Here is a 21,634-nt window from a genome sequence, read left to right on the forward strand (position 1 = left end):
AATAGTAACATCCTTATAGCAGAACCAAGCAAGTTATTTGGTTAGATCAATGCAACATTTGACCTATTAATTATCATTTGCCTTTCTAGCCACAAAAAATATTTTTCTTTAATTCATATAAATTGATTTGTTCAGTATTTCCATCTGTACAAAAATATTACTTATCCTGATACACTGAAGTAAGTGGTAACTTTCTTTGGAGGAGAGAAGAAAGCCTGAAATAAAGCTGTGTAGGTGTGTGCGTGTGCGGGTAAGCGCGCGTACGCACCTGTATACATTTGGGTAGGCATTAGTATGAAAATGTCAAGATGTAGGAATAATGCTTCTGATGTAAGCTATTAAAATTGAATTCATCTGTTATAAGACTGTAAAATCAATATGAAGCATATATATGCAGTGTTTAATGAAAAAAAGGATATACTAAAAAGTTTTTAAAAATCTAGAAATATTTCTAAAAAATAATAGAACCGTTTAACTGCCTTCATTGTTACTGCTTCCAGTGTTACAGACTTAACCCAGCACTGCAGAAATGACATGTTCGTATAGATTTACATTTTGGTTTCTTTTTTCTTTGATACTAAGCATCAATGTGTTTTCCTAGTTATTAGCTCTAGAACTTAAATTTCTTCAATGGTGGTCCTGTTGCATTAATTTGTATGAGCTTATATTAATATGTAGAAAAGTATTTAAAGTGTTATGTTGGGAGTCTGATTATAGATTCTGGTCTTTTAAGCGTATGTACATGAAAAAAAGAATTATGTGAATCATTTACAGCTATTCCCACCTAAATATTTCTACTAACTTCTTAACAGAAAAATATTTTCGTACAAAACAGTTTCTTACAGTTTGAGATAATTTATGAGATTGTGTTCAGAATTTTCAAAGGAAAAACCAGTGATAAAATTTTGGTTCAGCTACTAGGCATTTAATAACTGCTTATTCAATGAATATTGAATGAATGGCATTTTTAGTACAGTTTGGTTTTCCTTATACTCTTAGAAATTTATTAAAGTATAAAGACATTTCCAAATGTAAATTTGCCAAACCACTTGATGTAGCTCTTGAATCAGCTTTGTGCAGTGTTGTATAATGTCATTTTAATTAAAGAAGAAATGGTTTAAAATACTGTAAAGTTGATGCAAATTTAACTCTATAACTGTTTATAATCCTGTAGGTAATTTCCCCATGATTAGTGATGATTTGGTCAATTCTTATCATCTTCTGCTCTGTGCTTTGGACTTAGTTTATGGAAATGCCCTTCAGTGTTCTAATCGTAAAGAACTTGTGAATCCTAATTTTAAAGGTAAGTTAGTAAATCAAGATTATTGGACAACTCACACTTATACATTATGTTTACTCTTGAGAGTTGTAGTACAGGTTTCAGAGAACATAACTGATTTGAGAAGCTCCATCATCGTTATCCAGGGTTTACTTATAAACAAGGAGTAGAGCTCTCTGTAAACATATTTCTAGAAAAAAATTGCAAATATCACAAAGGTCAAAGTTTTAGATGAAAACTTTAGAAGTTTCTGGAAAATTTATTCAACAAGGATAAGAAATTTAGAAACCTGGAGTAGCAAGCTGATGGTGTTTTTCTATATTGGCAAGCCTCAGGGCTGACACACAATAGGAGGTCAAAACGGATTTTTTAAAAGAATCTTCATTTCAAATTTTTTCTACAGAAGAGGAGCAGTAATGGTTTTAAAATAAGTAAAATGAATTTTCAGCTCTTAAAACAGGATGTGGCACATACTGGTCGTTTGGTCACAAAGCCCTTCATGATGGTAGTTTTGTGAGTGTACATTTGCCCAAACAAAATTAAACTAATTAAACTAGAAAATATATGAAAGTGATAATTATTTTGGCAATGCATTTATTTAGCTGTAAGGTATGTATTTTCTGTGATATACAGTAAGAGTGCGAATTATGATTTAAAGGCAAATCTAAGAAGTATTTATAAAGTTGGTATATTATACTGCTGCTGTTTGAGTAAATCAGAATCACGGTAGGATTCTGAGTGGTTGTCCGTTTTGGCATGGTTACAATTAGATTTTAGCTTTTCTGACTCTCAGGGTAGATGTTTAAAGTTAGTGGCGTTAGTTACTTCAGTTGCTCCTGGCTTGGTAAATTTAATGTTCTTCATTTTCTGTTCTTTCTCTCATTTCTTCCTAATTCCCTCATATATTTCCATGTGGCTGCCTCCTTTTCATTTTCCCCTTCTTTTGTTTTTTTGAATTCATTTTTTTCTTGCAGTGAGTGTAGGGCAAGAATAAGCTGTAAATTAATGTGATAAATACTTCTATAATTAAGTGAAAGTATATAAACAGTATGCACTTCAAATAGTAATTTTTTTCAAAGTGGTATTTTTATTTGAATGTAAAGAATTTGCACAGTTATATTTTTGTGTTTCTTAGATCTCATAGTAATATATATATATATACTAAAATTTCTTTTTTTGGTTTTCCTTTTTTAACCATCTCCAGATAGATAATAGAATAACTGAAATATTTTGAGTTGTGATAACACTTTATTTCTGTTTGCTATTTTTGAGGTATATTTAAGTAGAGTCAGTTGGGCCTTTTATACTATTTCCTGTTCACTCACCAGTGCTGATTAGGCTCTCTGTTACTTATGTTTTAGTTTATTACAGTTTGGCTTAGTGAATGCTACCTGATACCTCTGTTCTGTGTTTCTATACATCATAGGCCTATCTGAAGATGTTCATGCTAAGGATTCTAAAACTTCCTCCGACCCACCTTGTGTCATTGAGAAACTCTGTTCCTTACATGATGGCCTAGTTTTGGAAGCAAAGGGAATAAAGGAACATTTCTGGAAACCCTATGTGAGGAAACTTTATGAGAAAAAGGTTTGTAAGTAGTATAGAAGTAATGTGAAAATATTTTCTGGGATAGATCTGATATAATATGATGACTTAAAGATTTTTTTTTTCTTCATAGCTCCTTAAGGGAAAAGAAGAAAATCTGACTGGGTTTTTGGAACCTGGGAACTTTGGAGAGAGTTTGTGAGTACTTTTGTTACAAAACTGTTTTAATATTTGAATTGTGTACCCAGGAAACCTCAGAGTTTAGTATTTTTATTGTTTGAACCCTGGGAATTCAGAATGTGTTTTGTGGGAGGATGTAGTGAAGCAGTAAGAATTTCTGTCAACTGTTGTTCTAAGCACATGCTTTTAAATTTATTGAAAATTGTATGGCTGTTCCTTAAAGGTTTAGTAGTAAAGTTTTTGGATCACAATTTTTGAAATAAAGAAATTCTTTTGGAACTATATAGGTGAAAAACAACGTGGAAGTACTCAGGTCTTCACAGGTGCCTAGAACAGCTGGGAAAGTTAATTAAGCTTCTCACCAAAAGCTGCCCTACCAGGCAGATGGGTACAGGATACTCAACTCTGACACAGCAAAATATACTCAACTGTACAGTGGGTGAGCATAGTGTAGCAAGCTTGCATTTTATATCCCTCAGTTTGTATAATTAACACTGATCCCAATAAAATTTGGCTTTCCCAGAATTATTAGTGCTTTTAGTAAATAAAATAATTAAATAATTAAATGACCCAAACATTAACAGAAATGGCAGTTCTGTGAGTGGACATTTTGCTTTTTATTTCCCCCCTATAGTAAAGCCATCAATAAGGCCTATGAAGAGTATGTCTTATCTGTTGGGAATTTAGATGAACGGATATTTCTTGGAGAGGATGCTGAAGAGGAAATTGGGACTCTCTCAAGGTGTCTGAATAGTGGGTCAGGAGCAGAGACTGCTGAAAGGGTGCAGATGAAAAACATCTTGCAACAGCACTTTGATAAGGTGAGCTGAGCCCTCCAGAGGGGGAGAAATACAGGGACAGACGTGCCAGAGGTTCTGTTTTATTTTGGTGATTGTGTGTGTACTTTACTTGCTTCCAGCACCAAATAGAAAATTCCCATTATGCTTATCTTAATTTTTAAAAATTTTCCAACTTTTTGGTTAGATGAGGAAAAGAGAATTTATAAATTTAAGTGAATGTGTCACACTGATAATTTTTGGTTTTGAAAACATAGACAAATAATATACAGACTTTATATATTGAACATAGTAGGCATTTAGAAAATGTTGATTGACTTGAATTGCTGTCCTCATCTAGGAGACACAGAGTCTGTGATCTTTATAAAAATTCTGTTAAACTGAGTTTCAGGATCACATGTTGTTACTTCGTGCAGACACTTAGGATGATGAAGACTAAGAGTTCCCCTTCTGTTGTATGGTGTTCACAGAAAGCATACAACTCTGGCAAGTACCTGCAGAGGCAGTGTGGCTAATTCCAGGAATAACTCACCTGTAAGACTAGACTTAAGAATGGTTTGCCTATTCATTGAACAAGCATTCTAAAGTTATTCTGTATGCCAGATTGTGTCCTGGACACTGGGGGTACATCAGTGAGCAAAACAGTCACAAATACCCTATTTTATATTCCAGTGTGGGAAGATGGACAGTAGATAACCAAGCAAAAAAATATAGAGCACACAGATGATGACATACAAAAAAAAATAAAATGGGAGTAGAGGTATAAAGTACTTGGGAGAAGGGAGACTGGTGGGCCTTGGGCTATTGTAGATGAAGTGGTTGGGAAAGGTGACTCTGAGGAGGTAATACTAACAGACTTGAAGCAAGTCTTGTGAAAAGATGGGAAATGTATTTGAAGCCAAGAGACCAGCAAGTGCAAAGCCATGAGATTGGAACATGAGTGGCTTTTTGGAGGAACTGTGAGCCCACCAGTGTGGTAGGAATCAAGTTGAGTGAGGTAAAGAGTGATTAAGAAGTAAGAGGACGGGGGAACAAAAGGGACAGGCAGACTGTAAAGGGTTTTGGAAGCCATGGTAAGGATTTTTGCTTTTGCTCCGATTGATAAGAAAGAATTAGGAAGATGTTATGGATTGCAGTGACTGATAAAATCTGATTTACATTTTTAAAGATATTGTGGGTAGGTGGGATAGAGACAGGTGAAATTAAGAGGCTATTACAGTGATTCTAGTGGTAGTTCATGGTGGCTTGGATGAGAGAAATGGTTGTATTGGGCTGTATTTTGGAGATGACACCCATTACTGATGGTTTGGATCTAGGGTATGAGAGAAAGAATATAGTGATGACTTCAGCTGCGGAAATGGCATAAAAGCTAAAGTCCTTACAAATGCCTTACAGGTCTTCTGTGATCCAGCTCTGCTACTATCTGAATTCACCTCCTACCACTTTCATCCTCAGGCATTCTCAGGTCATATTAACCTCCTTTTTAATTCTTCAGGCATACCCCCAACTCAAGGCGCTTGCTGTTTCCTCTGCCTAGAGCATGTTTCTTCAAGATACTCATGTGGTTTACTTCCTCACTTCATTTATGGATAGTAGATAACCAAACAAATACATATGTAGTATACAGATTGATAGCATATGAAAAAAAATAAAATTGAGTAGAGGTATAAAGGACTTGGGAGAAGGGAGAATAGGTGGGCCTTGGGCTATTATAGATAAGGTGGTTGGGAAAGGCAGATTTTTCCTCTGAAAACCTGACTGTGGTATAAAATAATAACCATGAACACCCTCCCTAACTCTCAGGACTTCCTTTCCCCCTCACTCTGTGATCAGTGTTCCTTTTAGTATTTGTCTCTCACAGGTAGGTAGGTGTGTGGGTAAGTATATGAGGAGGTAGGTAGAAAGAATTGTTTGTCTGACACTAAGTAGATAGGTAGGTAGGTAGGTAGGTAGAAAAAAAGAATGTGTCTTTGTCTCTCTGCATTAGAATAAGGCTCATGAGGGCTGTGCCCAGTGCTTTATTCAGGCTTGGCACAAAATGGATATTCCATGAATACTTACTATTGACATTGAGAGTCAAGAGCAAGTCTGGGGGGAAAAGCAAGAGTTAAGGTTTTGAGCATGTTAAGTCTGAGATGTCTTTTAGGCATCCTGATAGAAAAATTGAGTAGGCAATTTAGATATACAAGACTGGAGTTCACAGCAGAGGTTAGCGCTATGTCTATATTCTGGAGTCATCAGGATACAGATGGCTTTTAAAGCCATGGAGTGAAGAGAGATTACCTAACAGTGTGAGTTAATTGAGAATAAGACAGGTCTAAGGACAGAGCTCTGGGCACTCCAAAATGTAGAAGCCTTTACTTGGAGAGGGGACTTCTAATATTTAGAAAATATCAATATTTATACACAAGTTAAGAAAAGACTGCTCTTAATCAGAATGCACAAGCTTTGAGAACCTAAGCAGTGCTGCCAAGAGGCCCCACACTGAGCTTGAGGACTGTGGCCAGAAAACTGTTCGTCACACCTCGTTTCCTTTGTGGATGCACTGCTGCTTGGGAGTGGTGTGGTGCGGTCCTGCTGGTTGTTGCTTCTCCTGCAAATGTACAAGGTGTTTTTCCCTCCCAGCAAGGCACCAGTTCATACACAGGGAAGAAGCTGGTTGTGAGAAAAGCTGTCCAGAGCAGGGAGCAGCCTTCAGAAGGTAGTTAACTTACTGACCTAAAAAAGTTATGAAATGAATTTCTGTGAGACAGAATGTTTCTTGGCTCTACTCCTGTTTAAGTCACAGAGAAAGCATACACATTTATTTATTTATGTGTTTGTTTGTTTGTTTTTATTTTTTAATTTTGTATTAAGGTATGATTGATATACACTCTTATGAAGGTTTCACATGAAAAAACAATGTGGTTACTACCTTTATCCATATTATCAAGTCCCCACCCATGCCCCAGTGCAGTCCCTGTCCATCATTGCAGCAAGATGCCACAGATCCACTGTGTGCCTTCTCTGTGATACACACACATTTATTTCTTTATGGCAAATTTCTGTATCTCATGAAACTTGAATAGTTCTGTTACCAGGTGAAAATTTTGCTAGGTATTTAACAACTGCCTCTAGAAAAAGTACATTTAATATATAAGGAAATATACTTTATCTTGAATATTAAAGAATGCTCTAAAGCTATCTTTACCTTTCAGAGTTTGTTGGAAAAATTAGAAAAGATGTTTTATATATTCATGCTTAAAGTCTTTGACATTGATTCATGTCTTTTCATATTCTTATTTAAAAATGATGTTGACTTAACCTTATTTCTCTGACGATGTGTCTACTTTGAGGGAAAACTGTGATAGATTCTAGTAATAAGGGTAAAGGAAGGACAAGAAGACTGAAGAAAACTTGTGCATCAAGTTGTGTTCTGCATCTAGGAATGTTTGCTTTGTCCTCTCTCTGAAACAAATTGGTGATTTAGATGGGCTTTTGTTAAATCATGGATTTCATTTGGACGAAGTTAATTCACAGCTTTGTTTTGTCAATTTTTGAATATTCACAAAAATAGCAGTAGATGGGAATTGTGAAATTCTGTTTCTGAGGGATATTCTTATCTTAATATTTTAATACTTATTTTTGCCTTTAAGCATAAGTTTTGAAGGTGGGGTAATAGGAAATATGCCTTACTGTAAAGGTTTAGCTTTTATGAGACAAACTTTTTAGTTGACTAAAATACAAATTCTCCTTTCCCATATCTTCACATGGACAGTAGCGGCTCTTAGTGTTGTTATGTTTAAATTCCAAGAATGGTGATACTTGAATCACTGAAATGTATTGATAGGGTAAACTAGAGATAAAATCTGATTGGCTTGAATTTCCATTTGTGAAGTAATTGAAAGTCTCTCCTAAAATAACATTCTTTTTCCTCCTCTTTAGTCTAAAGCACTTAGAATCTCCACACCACTTACTGGTGTGAGGTACATTAAGGATAACAGCCCTTGTGTGACTCCAGTTTCTACAGCTACACATAGCTTGAGTCGTCTTCACACCATGCTAACAGGCCTTAGGAATGCACCAAGTGAGAAATTGGAACAGATTCTAAGGTTAGTTTGAGCCCTTCTTGTCTTATAAGTTTGGTTGTTGACCACGTTCTAGTTTTCTATTTTAATTTTTCACCTTAATTCACCCATTAATAATTTTATATCAGTTGCATGCTCAGTCCTGTTGTTAGTCTGTAGATGATATAGCAGTATAAGATGTATAAATAGAAATGATCACTTTTCCTCAGTGTCTTAGACTCTTTGGCTGTTATAACAGAATACCATAGAATGAGTGGCTTATAGATGACAGAAATTAATTTCTCATAGTTCTAGAGGCTGGAAATGCCAAGATCAATATGCCAGCATATTCAGTGTCTGGTGAGGACCATTTCCTGTCTCATGATGGACAGCTGTCTTCTCATTGTGTCCTCACATGGTAGAAGGAGGCAAAGGAGGTCTTTAAGGTCTCTGTTATAAGGGCACTAATTCCATTTGTGAGGGCTCCACCCAATGACTTAATAACTACCTCCCACATGCCCCACCTCCAGAAACCATCACATTGGATATCAGGTGTCAACATATGAATTGGCAGGGAAACACAAATGTTCAGTTCATAACACTGAGATTTCTTTAATATAGTACAGGAGACAGTAACTAACAACACTGGACACTGTAAAGTACCAAACTATCGATTACCAACTGTTCTATCTTAAGAATTCAGGGAAGGTGGGGGGGATCAGTAGAGATGGGAGCTGTCACAGGACTTCATGAAGAGATTGGACCTGACCAAATTTCTGACACATGGGTCAGATTTGAAAAGATAAGGCAGTTATATTCATTAGCCATGTAAGACCACTGTAACTTTTGTCATCTCTATAAAACATCCTTAGTCTGACAAGGAGTTGACTGCCTTTTGTTTCTTTGATCTGCCTGAGACTGGTAGGAATATCAATGAGCTTTAGTGAAAGGAACAAGAGACTGAATCTCATGACCTGTGCATAATTTTTGGTAAATTTATTTGAAAAAATGACCTCCAAGAACTCTGAGTCCTAAAATTCACAATTTGACGACAGAAACTGTATAGAAGCACATTTTGTTTTGGTGATACAGTATAAGAAGGCCTTTTATACATATCTTAGTAATTTCCTACTCAGTGAGACTCAGTAAATACCAAGGCTGACTGATTTTCCTTCACATTTTCACGAAGTCTACTTTATTCATGAACTGGATTGTGATTAACACCCAATAGTCCGTTTTCTGTGCAGCCTCTTTGTAAGTAATATTGCTCAGATGGACCTTGTTTACCCAGAATTCAGAAGCATTTTATAAATGTATTTTAGAAGCCTGCTTACTCTCCATCTTTTCCAGATCTCTTTACAATCTCTAACCAGGCACAGCAGCTTTTTTAATCTTAAATACCATTAGTGTGGTTAAATATTACTCATAGATACTAGGTAAAACCAAAGGGTCCTGTTTTTTAAAAAGCTACTGATGTATGTGTTCATAAATAAAATTCTGCTTGCATGTAATATTCAGTAGCTATCTCCAGCAGGATTATAAGTGGTTTTTTGTTTTCTTTGTAATTTTCTAAACTTGCTATATTCTTACAGTGAATATGAAATTTTGATCAATGTATAAACATTGTTACAAAAGCTCACATCGTGATAAAGTGTACAATGCTTCTGCATTGATCATATATTGCCTTTCTAGTAGCAAAAAATAAATATCAGGAGAAATAAACCTCCTTTTGAAGGAAAAAGTATTAAAATGCCAGCAATAGTTTATATAAGTCTGTAATAAAGATTATATACCCCTTCAGTCTGTTTTCTTCCAGGAGTTCTTAAGGGGAGTTGTACTGCCCTCTGGGGAGATAGTTGAGGGCACTTTTGTTTTGTCAGCAGTGACTGCAGATGTATAGGGTAGGTGGGGACCAGTCAGAGGCATCAAGTGTGTACTGGTCAGCGTTGCTGAACTTAACGCAGTAAAGGTACAGCTTTATGCAAGAAATATTTTTTTGCTTAAAATGGTAATACCAATACCTTTGATAAGGAAGTATGGGCTCTCCTGGATTCATCTGGGAAGTGTACAGTTTCTGTTCAAAATTATTTTATATTTGCAGGTTAGTAAAACGAAGGAGTTGTAACCAGTATATTACTTTGTGACTTGGCAAGACGTTTGAATTAGATAATTCCTTTCTTTCTTTACTTTTTTTTTTTTTTTAGGACATGTACCAGAGATCCAACCCAGGCTATTGCCAACAGATTGAAAGAAATGTATGAAATATATTCTCAGCATTTCCAGCTTGGTGAGGATTTCAGTAATTGTGCTAAAGGTAACGCTTACCTTTCTATAACTATATGTATATCTATATATATCTTTCTGTATCTATGTACCGATGTATCATTCTCATCTTTAACTACATGGAGTCTGTGGTGAGTGAGTGAGGAATATGAAGAAAGGATTTATGACTACACTAAGGGCTAGAATACAGATGTCTGACCTTTCTGTCAACCAAGTGATTTCTGGGCCCTCCTCAGTAAGAGAGAAGTTTTAGGCTGGTATCTTTATTATGTAGGACTTCTTGTACCTTTTTGTTTGAAAGATCTTTATTTTTCATTTGTACATTGGATAGTAAATATAGAGGCATAGTGATTCTTAAAAATATTAAGAATAAGAACAGAAGATACAGCTTTTCATGCTCAGACCCATCCTAGGTATTGTTTGATTGATGAATTAGAACCAAGTGTGAGTGGAATAGTAAACTAATTATATAGCTAGTAGCATAGAGCTTCTATTTTCAATCATACAACACAAAAAAAGGTGTGAGTCTTAATGGAATGCTATTATAGTTTTTATTATTTAATTTCACAATTTTAGAAAAATTTGAGTGTTGCTATGATGAAAATTAAGGAATCTTAAGGATTGATTGGGACATATGTATATGTCCCAATCAATGCTTCAGATATATATATACATATGTATATATCCAATAACCTATATATATATATATATATATATATATATATATATATATATATATATATACACACACACATATATACACACACACACAAAAGATGTTGGGTTGGTTTTTAAATTTTATTTTGTGGGTGGGGCATGGGATGGATGGACCCTCACTTTCAACAATAATTTATTTTCTTTCTGTGTGATTTTTGTGTTTTTATTGTTCATGCAGAAATTGCTGGCAAACATTTTCGTTTTGCAGAGATGCTTTACTATAAGGTATTAGAGTCTGTTATTGAACAGGAACAAAAAAGACTGGGAGACATGGATTTATCTGTGAGTAAAAAAACCAATGTATTGACCAGCACAACAAATTGTAGTTTCCTTTCAGCCTTATCTACCAAAAGAAAAACAAAAGACCTCCATTACTGAATATGTATGCCTTTTGGGGCCTGAGATTGACACCTAAGAAAACTTGTGTCATGGGTCCTCACCTCCAGTCCCCCACTTGGTGTTTCTCAGTGGAGCAGGCCATGCATTATAGTTTATGATTTTCAGGGGTAGTGAGATTCTGTAGTCAAGGCTTAAAAACTTTCAGACTTAGCCTTAATTGAGTTTTTAAATAACATAGTGTTTTTATTCTAGCCTTATATAGCAAGAATAAATTTAGTATTGACTAGATAGGACTTTAACATAATTATTCAACCATTCCTCTTTGGCTAAGATAATTATTGTTCCTAGATTTTTCTAGTCAGGAAATGTAAATTGATTTTTAAACAAGGGATACATACTTTTAATGATATCAACATAAATAATTTTTTTAAAAACTGATTTTTTAGAATAGTATTTTGAGGAAAATGATAAAATTTACTAATAATTATTCTAATTCTTTGTAACTATCTACTTTTTTTATATATATAAAAAGCTGGCTGTGGGAATTTTAAAGGCTGCTAATATTTTGTTGAGTATTTTTGCATCTATGTTAATCAGGGATATTGGTCTGTAATGTTCTTTTTTTGTGGGATCTTTGCCTGCTTTTGGTATTAGAGTGATGCTGGCCTCATAGAATGAGTTTGGAAGTATTCCCTCCTCTTCTATTTTGTGGAAAACTTTAAATAGAATGGGTGTTATGTCTTCTCTATATGTCTGATAAAATTCAGCAGTGAATCCATCTAGTCCAGGGTTTTGTTCTTTGGTAGTTTTTTGATTACTGATTCTGTTTCATTGCTGGTAATTGGTCTGTTTGGATTTTCTGTTTGTTCCTTGGTCAGTCTTGTGATTTTATATTTTATACATATGTACATATCACATATATTTCTATATACTGCACTTGATCTTTTTATCTGTTGAGCTGTTTCCACCTTTTGGCTATTATGATTAATGCTCTTATGAACATTGGTGTATGAGTATCTGAGTCCCTCTTTCTATAATTTTTGGTATATCCCTAGAGAAGTGGGATTGCTGAATCATACAGTAGTTATGTTTAACTTTTTGAGGAACTGCCATATTGTTTTCCATAATGGCTGCACCATTTTACATTCCCAACCACAATTCGGAAGGGTTCCAGTTTCTCCGCATCATTGTAACACTTATTATTTTTACATTAAAATATACATTCTAATGGGTGTGAAGTGGTCTTTCTTGGTGCTTGTGATTTGCATTTCCCTAATGACTAGTGCTGTTGAATATCTTTTCATGTGCTTATTGGCCCTTGATATATCTTTGGAGAAATGTCTATTCAATTCCTTTGTTCATTTTTTAATTGGGTTGCCTGCTTTTTTGTTGTTAAGTTGTAACAGTTCTCATATGTTCTGGGTATTAATCCCTTATCAAATATATGATTTGCAAGTACTTTCTGCCATTCTGTGGGTGGTTTTTTCACTTCATTGATAGTTTTGATACACAAAATTTTTAATTTTGATGAAGTCCAGTTTATGTGTTTTCTTGTTGCTTGTGCTTTTAGTATTAAGTAACTTTTAAATTGAAAAATAATGTTAATGTATAATTTTAGAAAATTAATAAGCCAAAAAAAATGAAAATCATCTGTAATTATGTCACTCTGAGATAAACATGTTGACTTTTGGTCCATGCCCATCTAGCCAGTCACCCACCTGCCTTCCAACAGTCTTTTTATGACAATGGTCTCTTACTGTAAATACTGCTTAGTAACATCTTTCCACATCACTATTCTTCTAAGCATCAACGTGTATGTGTATTTTGGTTAGGGATGTAATCTTTATTATTCTTTCACAATATGTAAAATTTTTGAAAGTTCTTATCCTTTCCTTTAATATATATATGTTTTTTGCTAAAATATGGGCTTATTTATAAAGGTAAGAAAATAAGCACATACTTCTGACTCAGCAAATAATTTAACTTGACTGGGTATGAATTGTCTTATTAGAGTAGGCTAATGTTTATAACTGTTTTGTAGGGCATTCTGGAACAAGATGCATTCCATAGATCACTCTTAGCCTGCTGTCTTGAGGTCGTCACTTTTTCTTATAAGCCTCCTGGGAATTTTCCATTTATTACTGAAATATTTGATGTGCCAGTTTATCATTTTTATAAGGTATTTAAAAAAAATTTGATACTATTGTGGAAACTGTAGATGAGATTAACTTCTTGTTGTTAGCCATCTAATTATTTTAATATCTAAGTATGTTTCATTTCTAATTATACATTTAATAATTGCTACTCTATTTGTGGAGAAGAAGTAGGAGAGTCTTAGAGCTATATAATTCTTTTAATGTATAAAGACCTACTTTGGGTAAAAAGATTTGTTTCATTCTCCCTTTTATCTGAAAAAAGGCTTTTAGAATACTTTCACTTAGGAGATAAGGCTTTCGTTTATAAAGCTAAGGCTTTAAAAAGTAGCAAACATATCACTAGCTAATCTTTTATAGCAACCTTTTTTATTTTACGGAAATTAAATAACATTCACAGTGTTTCAAAAAAATTAAAATTCTCTTTCACATGTTATATAGAGGCACAGAGTTATGGCATATGTATTTAGTAGCTATTTCTTGATAATGATTTAGTATATTAATTTATCTTAATTCTTATACATAGTCAAACTAATTTTCATAGTGGTATAGATTGAATATTTAGTTTTTAAATACAGAATTTTAGGAGTGATGTGTTTCAACCTCAATAGACAAGGAATGTTTTTTTTGTTAGAAAATTTTGATATATTATTATACATGCAGTTTGAATAATATTTTAAAGAGTGTGAAAGGAAGAATATCTGTTTTAAAATAGTACTTATTCTTTAAACCTGTAATTTTAGGTAAACTTTGTTTCTTCAAATATGTAAAAGGATTTCAATAAATTTATCTACTTTGCTTTCACACTTTTAACAATTAAAAAATTATTGTTGAACAAACCTGAAATTCTTTATTTCAGGTGATAGAAGTATTCATTAGAGCAGAAGATGGCCTTTGTAGAGAGGTGGTGAAACACCTTAATCAGATTGAGGAACAAATCTTAGATCATTTGGCGTGGAAACCAGAGTCCCCACTCTGGGACAGAATTAGAGACAATGAAAATAGAGTTCCTACATGTGAAGAGGTTTGTGAAAACATCTTAATATCTTTCTATAACAAAAGTGCACCAATAGTTTATTCATAATTCTCCTTCACAAAGAGCAGTTAAACTTAGTGTCTTCCATATAGGGGGTGGGAGGGTGGCAGCTGGGTTTAACATGGTACAATTACCCGTATATTTAAAAGGGAACAAAAGTCAGAAATAATTTGTGATTACTCCAAGGTTTCAGTGACAGAGTAAGAATTCACTATTCCGTCTTGATTTCCTAATCAAGTTTCTACACCCTAGAATGGTTAATATGATAATTCTCCAAGTCAGTAATGAAGGTTGATTCATATTTAGTATCTAGTTATTACGGTTTGAATTTTTTAAGCCTGCCAGTACATTTTTTAACTTTGGTATGGAGGTGGAAAAGATAGCCAATTTTATTTAGGTAGAATAACTGATGAGCCAAGATAGATATTTTTTGCCTTAGATTTTTATTGTATTTCTAATTAAAATGCTTTTTTTGATTAATGTCATCTGTGTAAATAATTCTTCTTAGGTCATGCCACCTCAGAACCTGGAAAGAGCTGATGAAATTTGTTTATCTGGCTCCCCACTGACTCCCAGGAGGGTGAGTGAAGTTCGTGCTGATACTGGAGGACTTGGAAGAAGTAAGTTTAAAATACTAGGGTGATTAAAAATAGGGGTACTAAAATAAGGGGGCCTAATATCTGAGATTTAAATTCCATCTAAAGCTGCAAATAAAGTTAATAGGGTATATATAAAAGAAATATTCTATGTATGATAGTGCCACATGAATCACAAGTGATGACTGAAGAATATTATATTGTAAGAAGACAAAATGCATGGTATGACAAGTGTCTTTTAAAAAAGATAGGATACTATATATTAATGTGATTCTTGTTTTTTAAAGCATATGTTTATAAGCATACAAAAGGGCTGAAATGAAAAACACAAACTACTAAGAATGATTATTGTTGGGTGATAGAATCTGAAGTGGTTTCTGTAAACATTTAACCATATGGATTACTTTTAAAATCAGAAGGAACAGTAAAGCTTTTTGAAAATAGAGCTCTTTGATCCAGTTAGGTACAGACAAGCCGGGGAGGTAAGAGGACTGAATGGCCTGAGCGTGTTTACCTTTGACTCTTATTAGTTGAGCTCTGCGAATGTGGTTAATGTGATAGCTTGAGCTTGGTTAGTGTTATAGCAGTGGGCCCAAGAAGTACAGAAGAGGAAACTTTGCTTATTTGTCTGATTACATTTTTGGGCAGCTCTTTATAACATTTGCCACATGCAGGGTTATAAATTCTTGGATGCCATTAGAGAGATACTCTTTGTTTTCAGATCAGCTCTTTAATGTAATTGATAAGCACTGGCTGTAGGAAAAAATCAGTTTTAAAATTAGGAATCGCTGTCAGTGCATACTCAATAAATATGGATGAGCTATATGAAGACTAACTCATTTTTGTAAAGGAGTCATGACTTACCAGTTTTTCTGCTTATTATCCACTTAGACCCATAGCACTGACAGGAAGTCTTCTTCAATCCTATTTCTGTAGAGTTTTTCCTTCCCTAATCTATGGATTAGGACTTAACTTTAAACTTTATTTTATTTGTACTTACCACTTCTCCATTTTCATGAGATCTCTTAATACTTTATAAGATAATGATTGTGTTGAGATCTTTCTGACACTGTGGCTTTGTTCCAAATACAAATCTAGTAAGTTTATTTGCTTTTGTTATTATCAGAAACTGGTATGCTAAGCACAGTGTGTTAGAACTACTACTATAAATCCTCTTATGACTTTCCTACATACGTGTTTAAATTTTAAAAGAACATTGATGTGTAGATATACAGTTGCTTCTCAAAAATTCAAACATTGGTGTGAATACTTAATAATCGACTAAGCCATCATCATTAACAGAGAGTGTCTGAGATAATGAAAGTTTTAGAAATAGTGGTGATAGTTGTACAACATTTTGAATGTAATTAATGCCACTGAATTGTACACTTAAAAATAGTTGAAGTGGTAAATTATATGTTATATATATTTTATCACAGTTTTTAAAAATGTGTGATGTAATATACGAAAGCCCATTGAATTGTACAATTTTAATGTGTGAAATATGAGTTGTATCTTGATAAAGTTGTTTAACAGTTGAATCCAAAACATTCTTGCTGAAGAACTTGTGTTTTATTTTTCTATATGTGGAAAAAGGCAAAAAATGAAAATTCATAACACTGGGGGGAAATGCTCCCAGATGATACCAGAATAAATTGAGTCCATCAAATAGTGTCTTTACCGTGACCTCACATGTTACACGAATGTTGGCAGAAATTGAGTATAGCCAAAAATACAGAAAAGAAGAATAATTCTTTTAAATTGCCTGTAAATTGTCAAGGCCCATTAGTAGTGGCAAAGTTGAGTTTGATTTTTGCAGAAGGGAGGGTGAGGAAGGGAATACTGCAAGACAGAGAAAAATACCTTTAAATTTTGTTCTTAGTAGGGTTCAATTGAACTTTCAGTAGTTGAATGTAGCTATGGTGTGACTCCTGTAATTTCTTTTTAAATGATGAAGTATTTCAAATCCTGTGATTATTTTTGAACATAACAGCTTGGATGGAAGTCACATCACAGCCTGCTTGAGTTAAATGGCTTGATTTTTTTTTGACCCCAGGTATAACATCTCCAACTACATTGTATGATAGGTACAGCTCCCCAACAGCCAGCTCTACCAGAAGGCGGCTATTCGTTGACAATGATAGCCCCTCTGATGGAGGGACACCTGGGCGCATTCCCCCACAGCCCCTTGTCAATGCTGTCCCTGCACAGAATGTGTCTGGGGAGGCTGTTTCTGTCACACCAGTTCCTGGACAGACTTTGGTCACCATGGCAACAGCCACCGTCACAGCCAACAATGGACAAACAGTGACCATTCCTGTACAAGGTGAGGAAGTCAGAGTTGGATACTGAATTCTTCCTTTGTGGCACTTACTGGAAAGTTACCTGCAGTTTGGCTCGAATGATGATAGAAGTGGAGGTGGGGGTGGGGGTCGGGAGGCAGGAATTAGAAATCTCTGCCTGGAGAACATGGTATAATCACCATTTTCATCATGCTTTTTTTTCTTTGTAACAAATTGTAGGTATTGCAAATGAAAATGGAGGGATAACATTCTTCCCAGTCCAAGTCAATGTTGGGGGGCAGACACAAGCTGTGACTGGTTCCATCCAGCCTCTCAGTGCTCAGGCACTAGCTGGAAGTTTGAGCTCTCAACAAGTAGCAGGAACAACCTTGCAAGTCCCCGGTCAGGTGGCTATTCAACAGATTTCTCCAGGTGGACAACAGCAGAAACAAGGCCCACCATTAACCAGCAGCAATATTAGACCCAGGAAGACCAGCTCTTTATCACTTTTCTTTAGAAAGGTAATTTTTCATGTGCCCTTAGTAGGGCATGAGCTTGGGAAATATAAATGTCAGAGAAACAAAGTTTGAAATGCTTTTGTTTATCTACTAGGTTTACCATTTAGCAGGTGTCCGCCTTAGGGATCTTTGTGCTAAACTGGATATTTCAGATGAACTGAGGAAAAAAATATGGACCTGCTTTGAATTCTCCATAATTCAGTGTCCTGAACTTATGATGGACAGACATCTGGACCAGTTGTTAATGTGTGCCATTTATGTGATGGCAAAGGTAAGTGCCATTTAAAATATAAAGGAAAGAGCAAAAAGGCTACTTCCTTACTCTCTAAACACTTTTAATGGCTTTACTGAGATATAATTCACCTACCATATGATTCATGTATTTAAAATTTACAACTGAATGGATTTTCACAGATAATATGCAGTTATTACCACAGTCAATTTTAGAACCTAATATTCCATTGAATGAATATGTAATATTTTGTTTATACATTCATTAGTTGTTGGACAACGTGGATTATTTCTACTCTTTTGGTGACTGTGAATAATGTTGCCATGAACAATTGTGTACAAGTTTTTGCATGAATGTGTTTTCCTTTCTCTTTGGTACATACCTGGGATTGAATTGATGGGTCATGTGGTAACTGTTAAACCGTTTTACACCTCTACTAGCAGTATACAAAGGTCCTGAGTTCTCCAAATTCTCATCAACACTTTTTATTATCTTTGTTTTTTTAAATAATTTATTGAGGTGATATTCACATAACATAAAATTAGCCATTTTAAAATGAACAATTCAGTGACATTTTGTACATTCACAATGTTGTACACCCACCAACCGTATCTCGTTTTAAAACATTTCCATTCCTACAAAGGAAAACTACTTACTCATTAAGTAGTTCCTCTCTATTCCTCCTTCCCCTAGCCCCTGGCAACAATCATTCTACTTTTGTCTCTATCAATTTGACTATTCTAGGTACCTCCTGTAAGTGGACTCATGCAGTATTTGTCTTCTTGTGACTAGTTTGTCTTTTTGTGGCTAGTTAGTATAATGTCATCTGGATTCATCTGTGCTGTAACATGAATAATAATTTCCTTCCTTTTTAAGGCTGAATGATATTCCATTTTATGGCTATACCACATTTTGCTTATCTATTCATCCACTGAGGGACATGCGGGTTGCTTCTGCTTTTTTGGCTATTTTGAATAATGCTGCTGTGAACGTGGGTCTACAAATATATCTCTGAGTCTGATTTCAGTTCTTTTGGGTATACACCCCAAACTGGAATTGCTGGGTCATATGGTATTCTGTGTTTAATTTTTTGAGGAATTGCCATATTATATTTCGAAGTGGCTGTACCATTTTACATTCCCATCACCAATGCATGAAAATTCAAATTCCTGTGCATCCTTGACAACTTTTTATTTTTCGTTTTTTTATTATAGACATCCCAGTGGCTATTGACTGATAACTTATGATGGTTTTGATTTCCATGATGACTGATGATGTTCAGCATCTTTTATTCTGCTTGTTGATTTTTATCTGAATGTTTTATTCTGGCCATCCCAGTGGGTATATGAACTTTTATCTCATTTTGGTTTTGATTTACATTTCCCTAATGACTAATGGTGTTAATTACATATCTTTTCTTTTTTTAATTAAACATTTAAAATATAATAGTCAATAAGAACTGAACCACATTTGAATTGAAATAATATAGTCCTACGTGAAGATACCAAAGCCATATTTACCACCTCAACTTCCAACATTCCATGTAACGAAGGACCATACCACAAACATCTCTAAGTCCTTCTTCCCTCAGCTTCTACCTCATGGTTCTCTGTACAGCACCCTGTGCAGGACAACCAGTGCTTATACACAGGGGACCCTCAGAAAAATAACGATAAAATCCAAACCAGGAAAGACTGAGAGAAGCTGTCCTTGGGTGGAACTATAAACAGGCAGGAACCAGGGCTCAACCCAAAAACCGATGCAGCAGTCTACAGCCTGCTTTTCCAAACTCCTGAAACTCCCAACATCCTAGGCTCCCTAGAAGCTTGTCTGGGCCTCTGGAGGCCAGTAGGAGCCCACAGTTGGGCTTTCAGTCCCCTGCAATACCTGGTTCCTATTTTCCACTGGCCTTTTGCCTTGCTGCCCAGCTGACCACTCACGACCCTCCTGAGCATCTTTTTAGTTGCTTACTAGTCATTTATGTATCTTCTTTAGATAAATACCTGTTTAAAGCCTTCACCGATATTTGAATTGGGTGGTCTGCTTTTTTGTTGTCCAGTTGTAGGAGTTCTTTGTATATTCTGGATGTGATTCCCTTACCAGGCATATGATTTACCAATATTTTCTCTCAGTCTCTGTTAACTTTTCATTTACTTGATAGTGTTATTTGAAGCATCAAATTTTTAATTTTGCTGAAGTGAGTTTGCCTATTTTTTTCTTTTGTTCCTGTTCTTTTGGTGTCATATCTAAGAATACATTACCAAATCCAAGGTCCTGAAGATTTGTCTGTTTTCTTCTAAGAGTTTTATAGTTTTATTTTTTACATTTAGATCTTGGATCCATTTTGCATAATTCTTGTGTACGATATGAGGTAGGAGTCCAGTTTCATTCTTTTGCATGAAGCTAGACAGTTGTCTTAGCACTACTGTTGAAAAGACTATTCTTTCTCCATTGATAGTCTTGGCACTCTTGTCAAAAATCAGTTTATTTTTGGATTCTCAGTTCTATTCTATTGATCTGTATATAAGTCCTTATATAGTACCATACTCATCATTGCTGTTGCTTTGACATAAAGTTTGAAATTTGGATATGAGGATCCTCTTTTTTTCTTCTTCAAGGTTAGCTTGGCTAGTCTTAAGTCCCTTGGAATTCTTTATGAACTTTATAATCAGCTTGTCAATTCTGACTTCTTGTCCCAAAGAAGTCAGCTTTTCATTCTGATAGGATTATGTTGAAAATCTGTAGATCAGTTTGGGGAGTAATACCGTCTCAACAATTTTTCACCTTCTGATCCATGAACAAGTTATTTTTCCATTTATTTAGACCAGTTTCTTTCAACAATGTTTTGCAGTTGTCATAGTATAACTTTTATCCTTTTTTGTTAACTTTATTCCTATGTATTCTTTTTGTTGCCATTATAAATGCAGCTGCTTCATTTTTTTTTTTGAGAGGGCATCTCTCATATTTATTGATCAAATGGTTGTTAACAGTTAACAACAATAAAATTCTGTACAGGGGACTCAATGCACAATCATTAATCCACCCAAGCCTAATTCTCATCAGTCTCCAATCTTCCGAAGCACAACAAACAAATTCTTACATGGTGAACAAATTCTTACATAGTGAATAAGTTCTTACATGGTGAACAGTACAAGGGCAGTCATCACAGAAACTTTTGGTTTTGATCACGCATTATGAACTACAAACAATCAGGTCAGATATGAATATTCGTTTGATTTTTATACTTGATTTATATGTGAATCCCACATTTCTCCCTTATTATTATTATTATTATTATTTTTAATAAAATGCTGAAGTGGTAGGTAGATGCCAGATAAAGGTAGAAAACATAGTTTAGTGTTGTAAGAAAGCAAATGTAAATGATCAGGTGTCTGCCTATAGGCTAAGTATTAATCCAAGCTGCACAAGGGCAACAAAACATCCACGGATGCAGAAGATTTCTCTCAAAACAGCGGGGGTGAGGTTCTAAGCCTCACCTCTGTTGATCCCCTATTTCTCACCTGATGGCCCCCCTGTGACTGTGAGCTGCTTCATTTTTGATGTGTTCATTACAAATATAGAGATGCAGTTGATTTTTTTTGTTAATCTAAAATCCTACAACCTTGCTAAA

General features: G+C 34.8%; 1 protein-coding gene across 2 annotated transcripts in view; it reads left to right on the plus strand.

Moving 5' to 3' along the window:
* Positions 1-21,634, plus strand: part of RBL2 (RB transcriptional corepressor like 2) — a 60,948-nt gene that overhangs the window by 10,585 nt on the left and 28,729 nt on the right. For both annotated transcript variants that reach the window (XM_037001436.2, XM_037001435.2), the window contains exons 5-17: positions 1,175-1,303; positions 2,706-2,866; positions 2,958-3,022; positions 3,639-3,825; positions 7,726-7,892; positions 10,052-10,161; positions 11,026-11,129; positions 13,228-13,365; positions 14,199-14,363; positions 14,884-14,995; positions 17,028-17,297; positions 17,494-17,774; positions 17,866-18,042. In XM_037001436.2, the coding sequence (XP_036857331.2) occupies positions 1,175-1,303; positions 2,706-2,866; positions 2,958-3,022; positions 3,639-3,825; positions 7,726-7,892; positions 10,052-10,161; positions 11,026-11,129; positions 13,228-13,365; positions 14,199-14,363; positions 14,884-14,995; positions 17,028-17,297; positions 17,494-17,774; positions 17,866-18,042 (2,066 nt within the window). The remainder of the gene's footprint in view (positions 1-1,174; positions 1,304-2,705; positions 2,867-2,957; positions 3,023-3,638; positions 3,826-7,725; positions 7,893-10,051; positions 10,162-11,025; positions 11,130-13,227; positions 13,366-14,198; positions 14,364-14,883; positions 14,996-17,027; positions 17,298-17,493; positions 17,775-17,865; positions 18,043-21,634) is intronic.

Source organism: Manis javanica, chromosome 17 (assembly GCF_040802235.1).
Source record: "Manis javanica isolate MJ-LG chromosome 17, MJ_LKY, whole genome shotgun sequence".
NCBI lineage: Eukaryota > Metazoa > Chordata > Mammalia > Pholidota > Manidae > Manis > Manis javanica.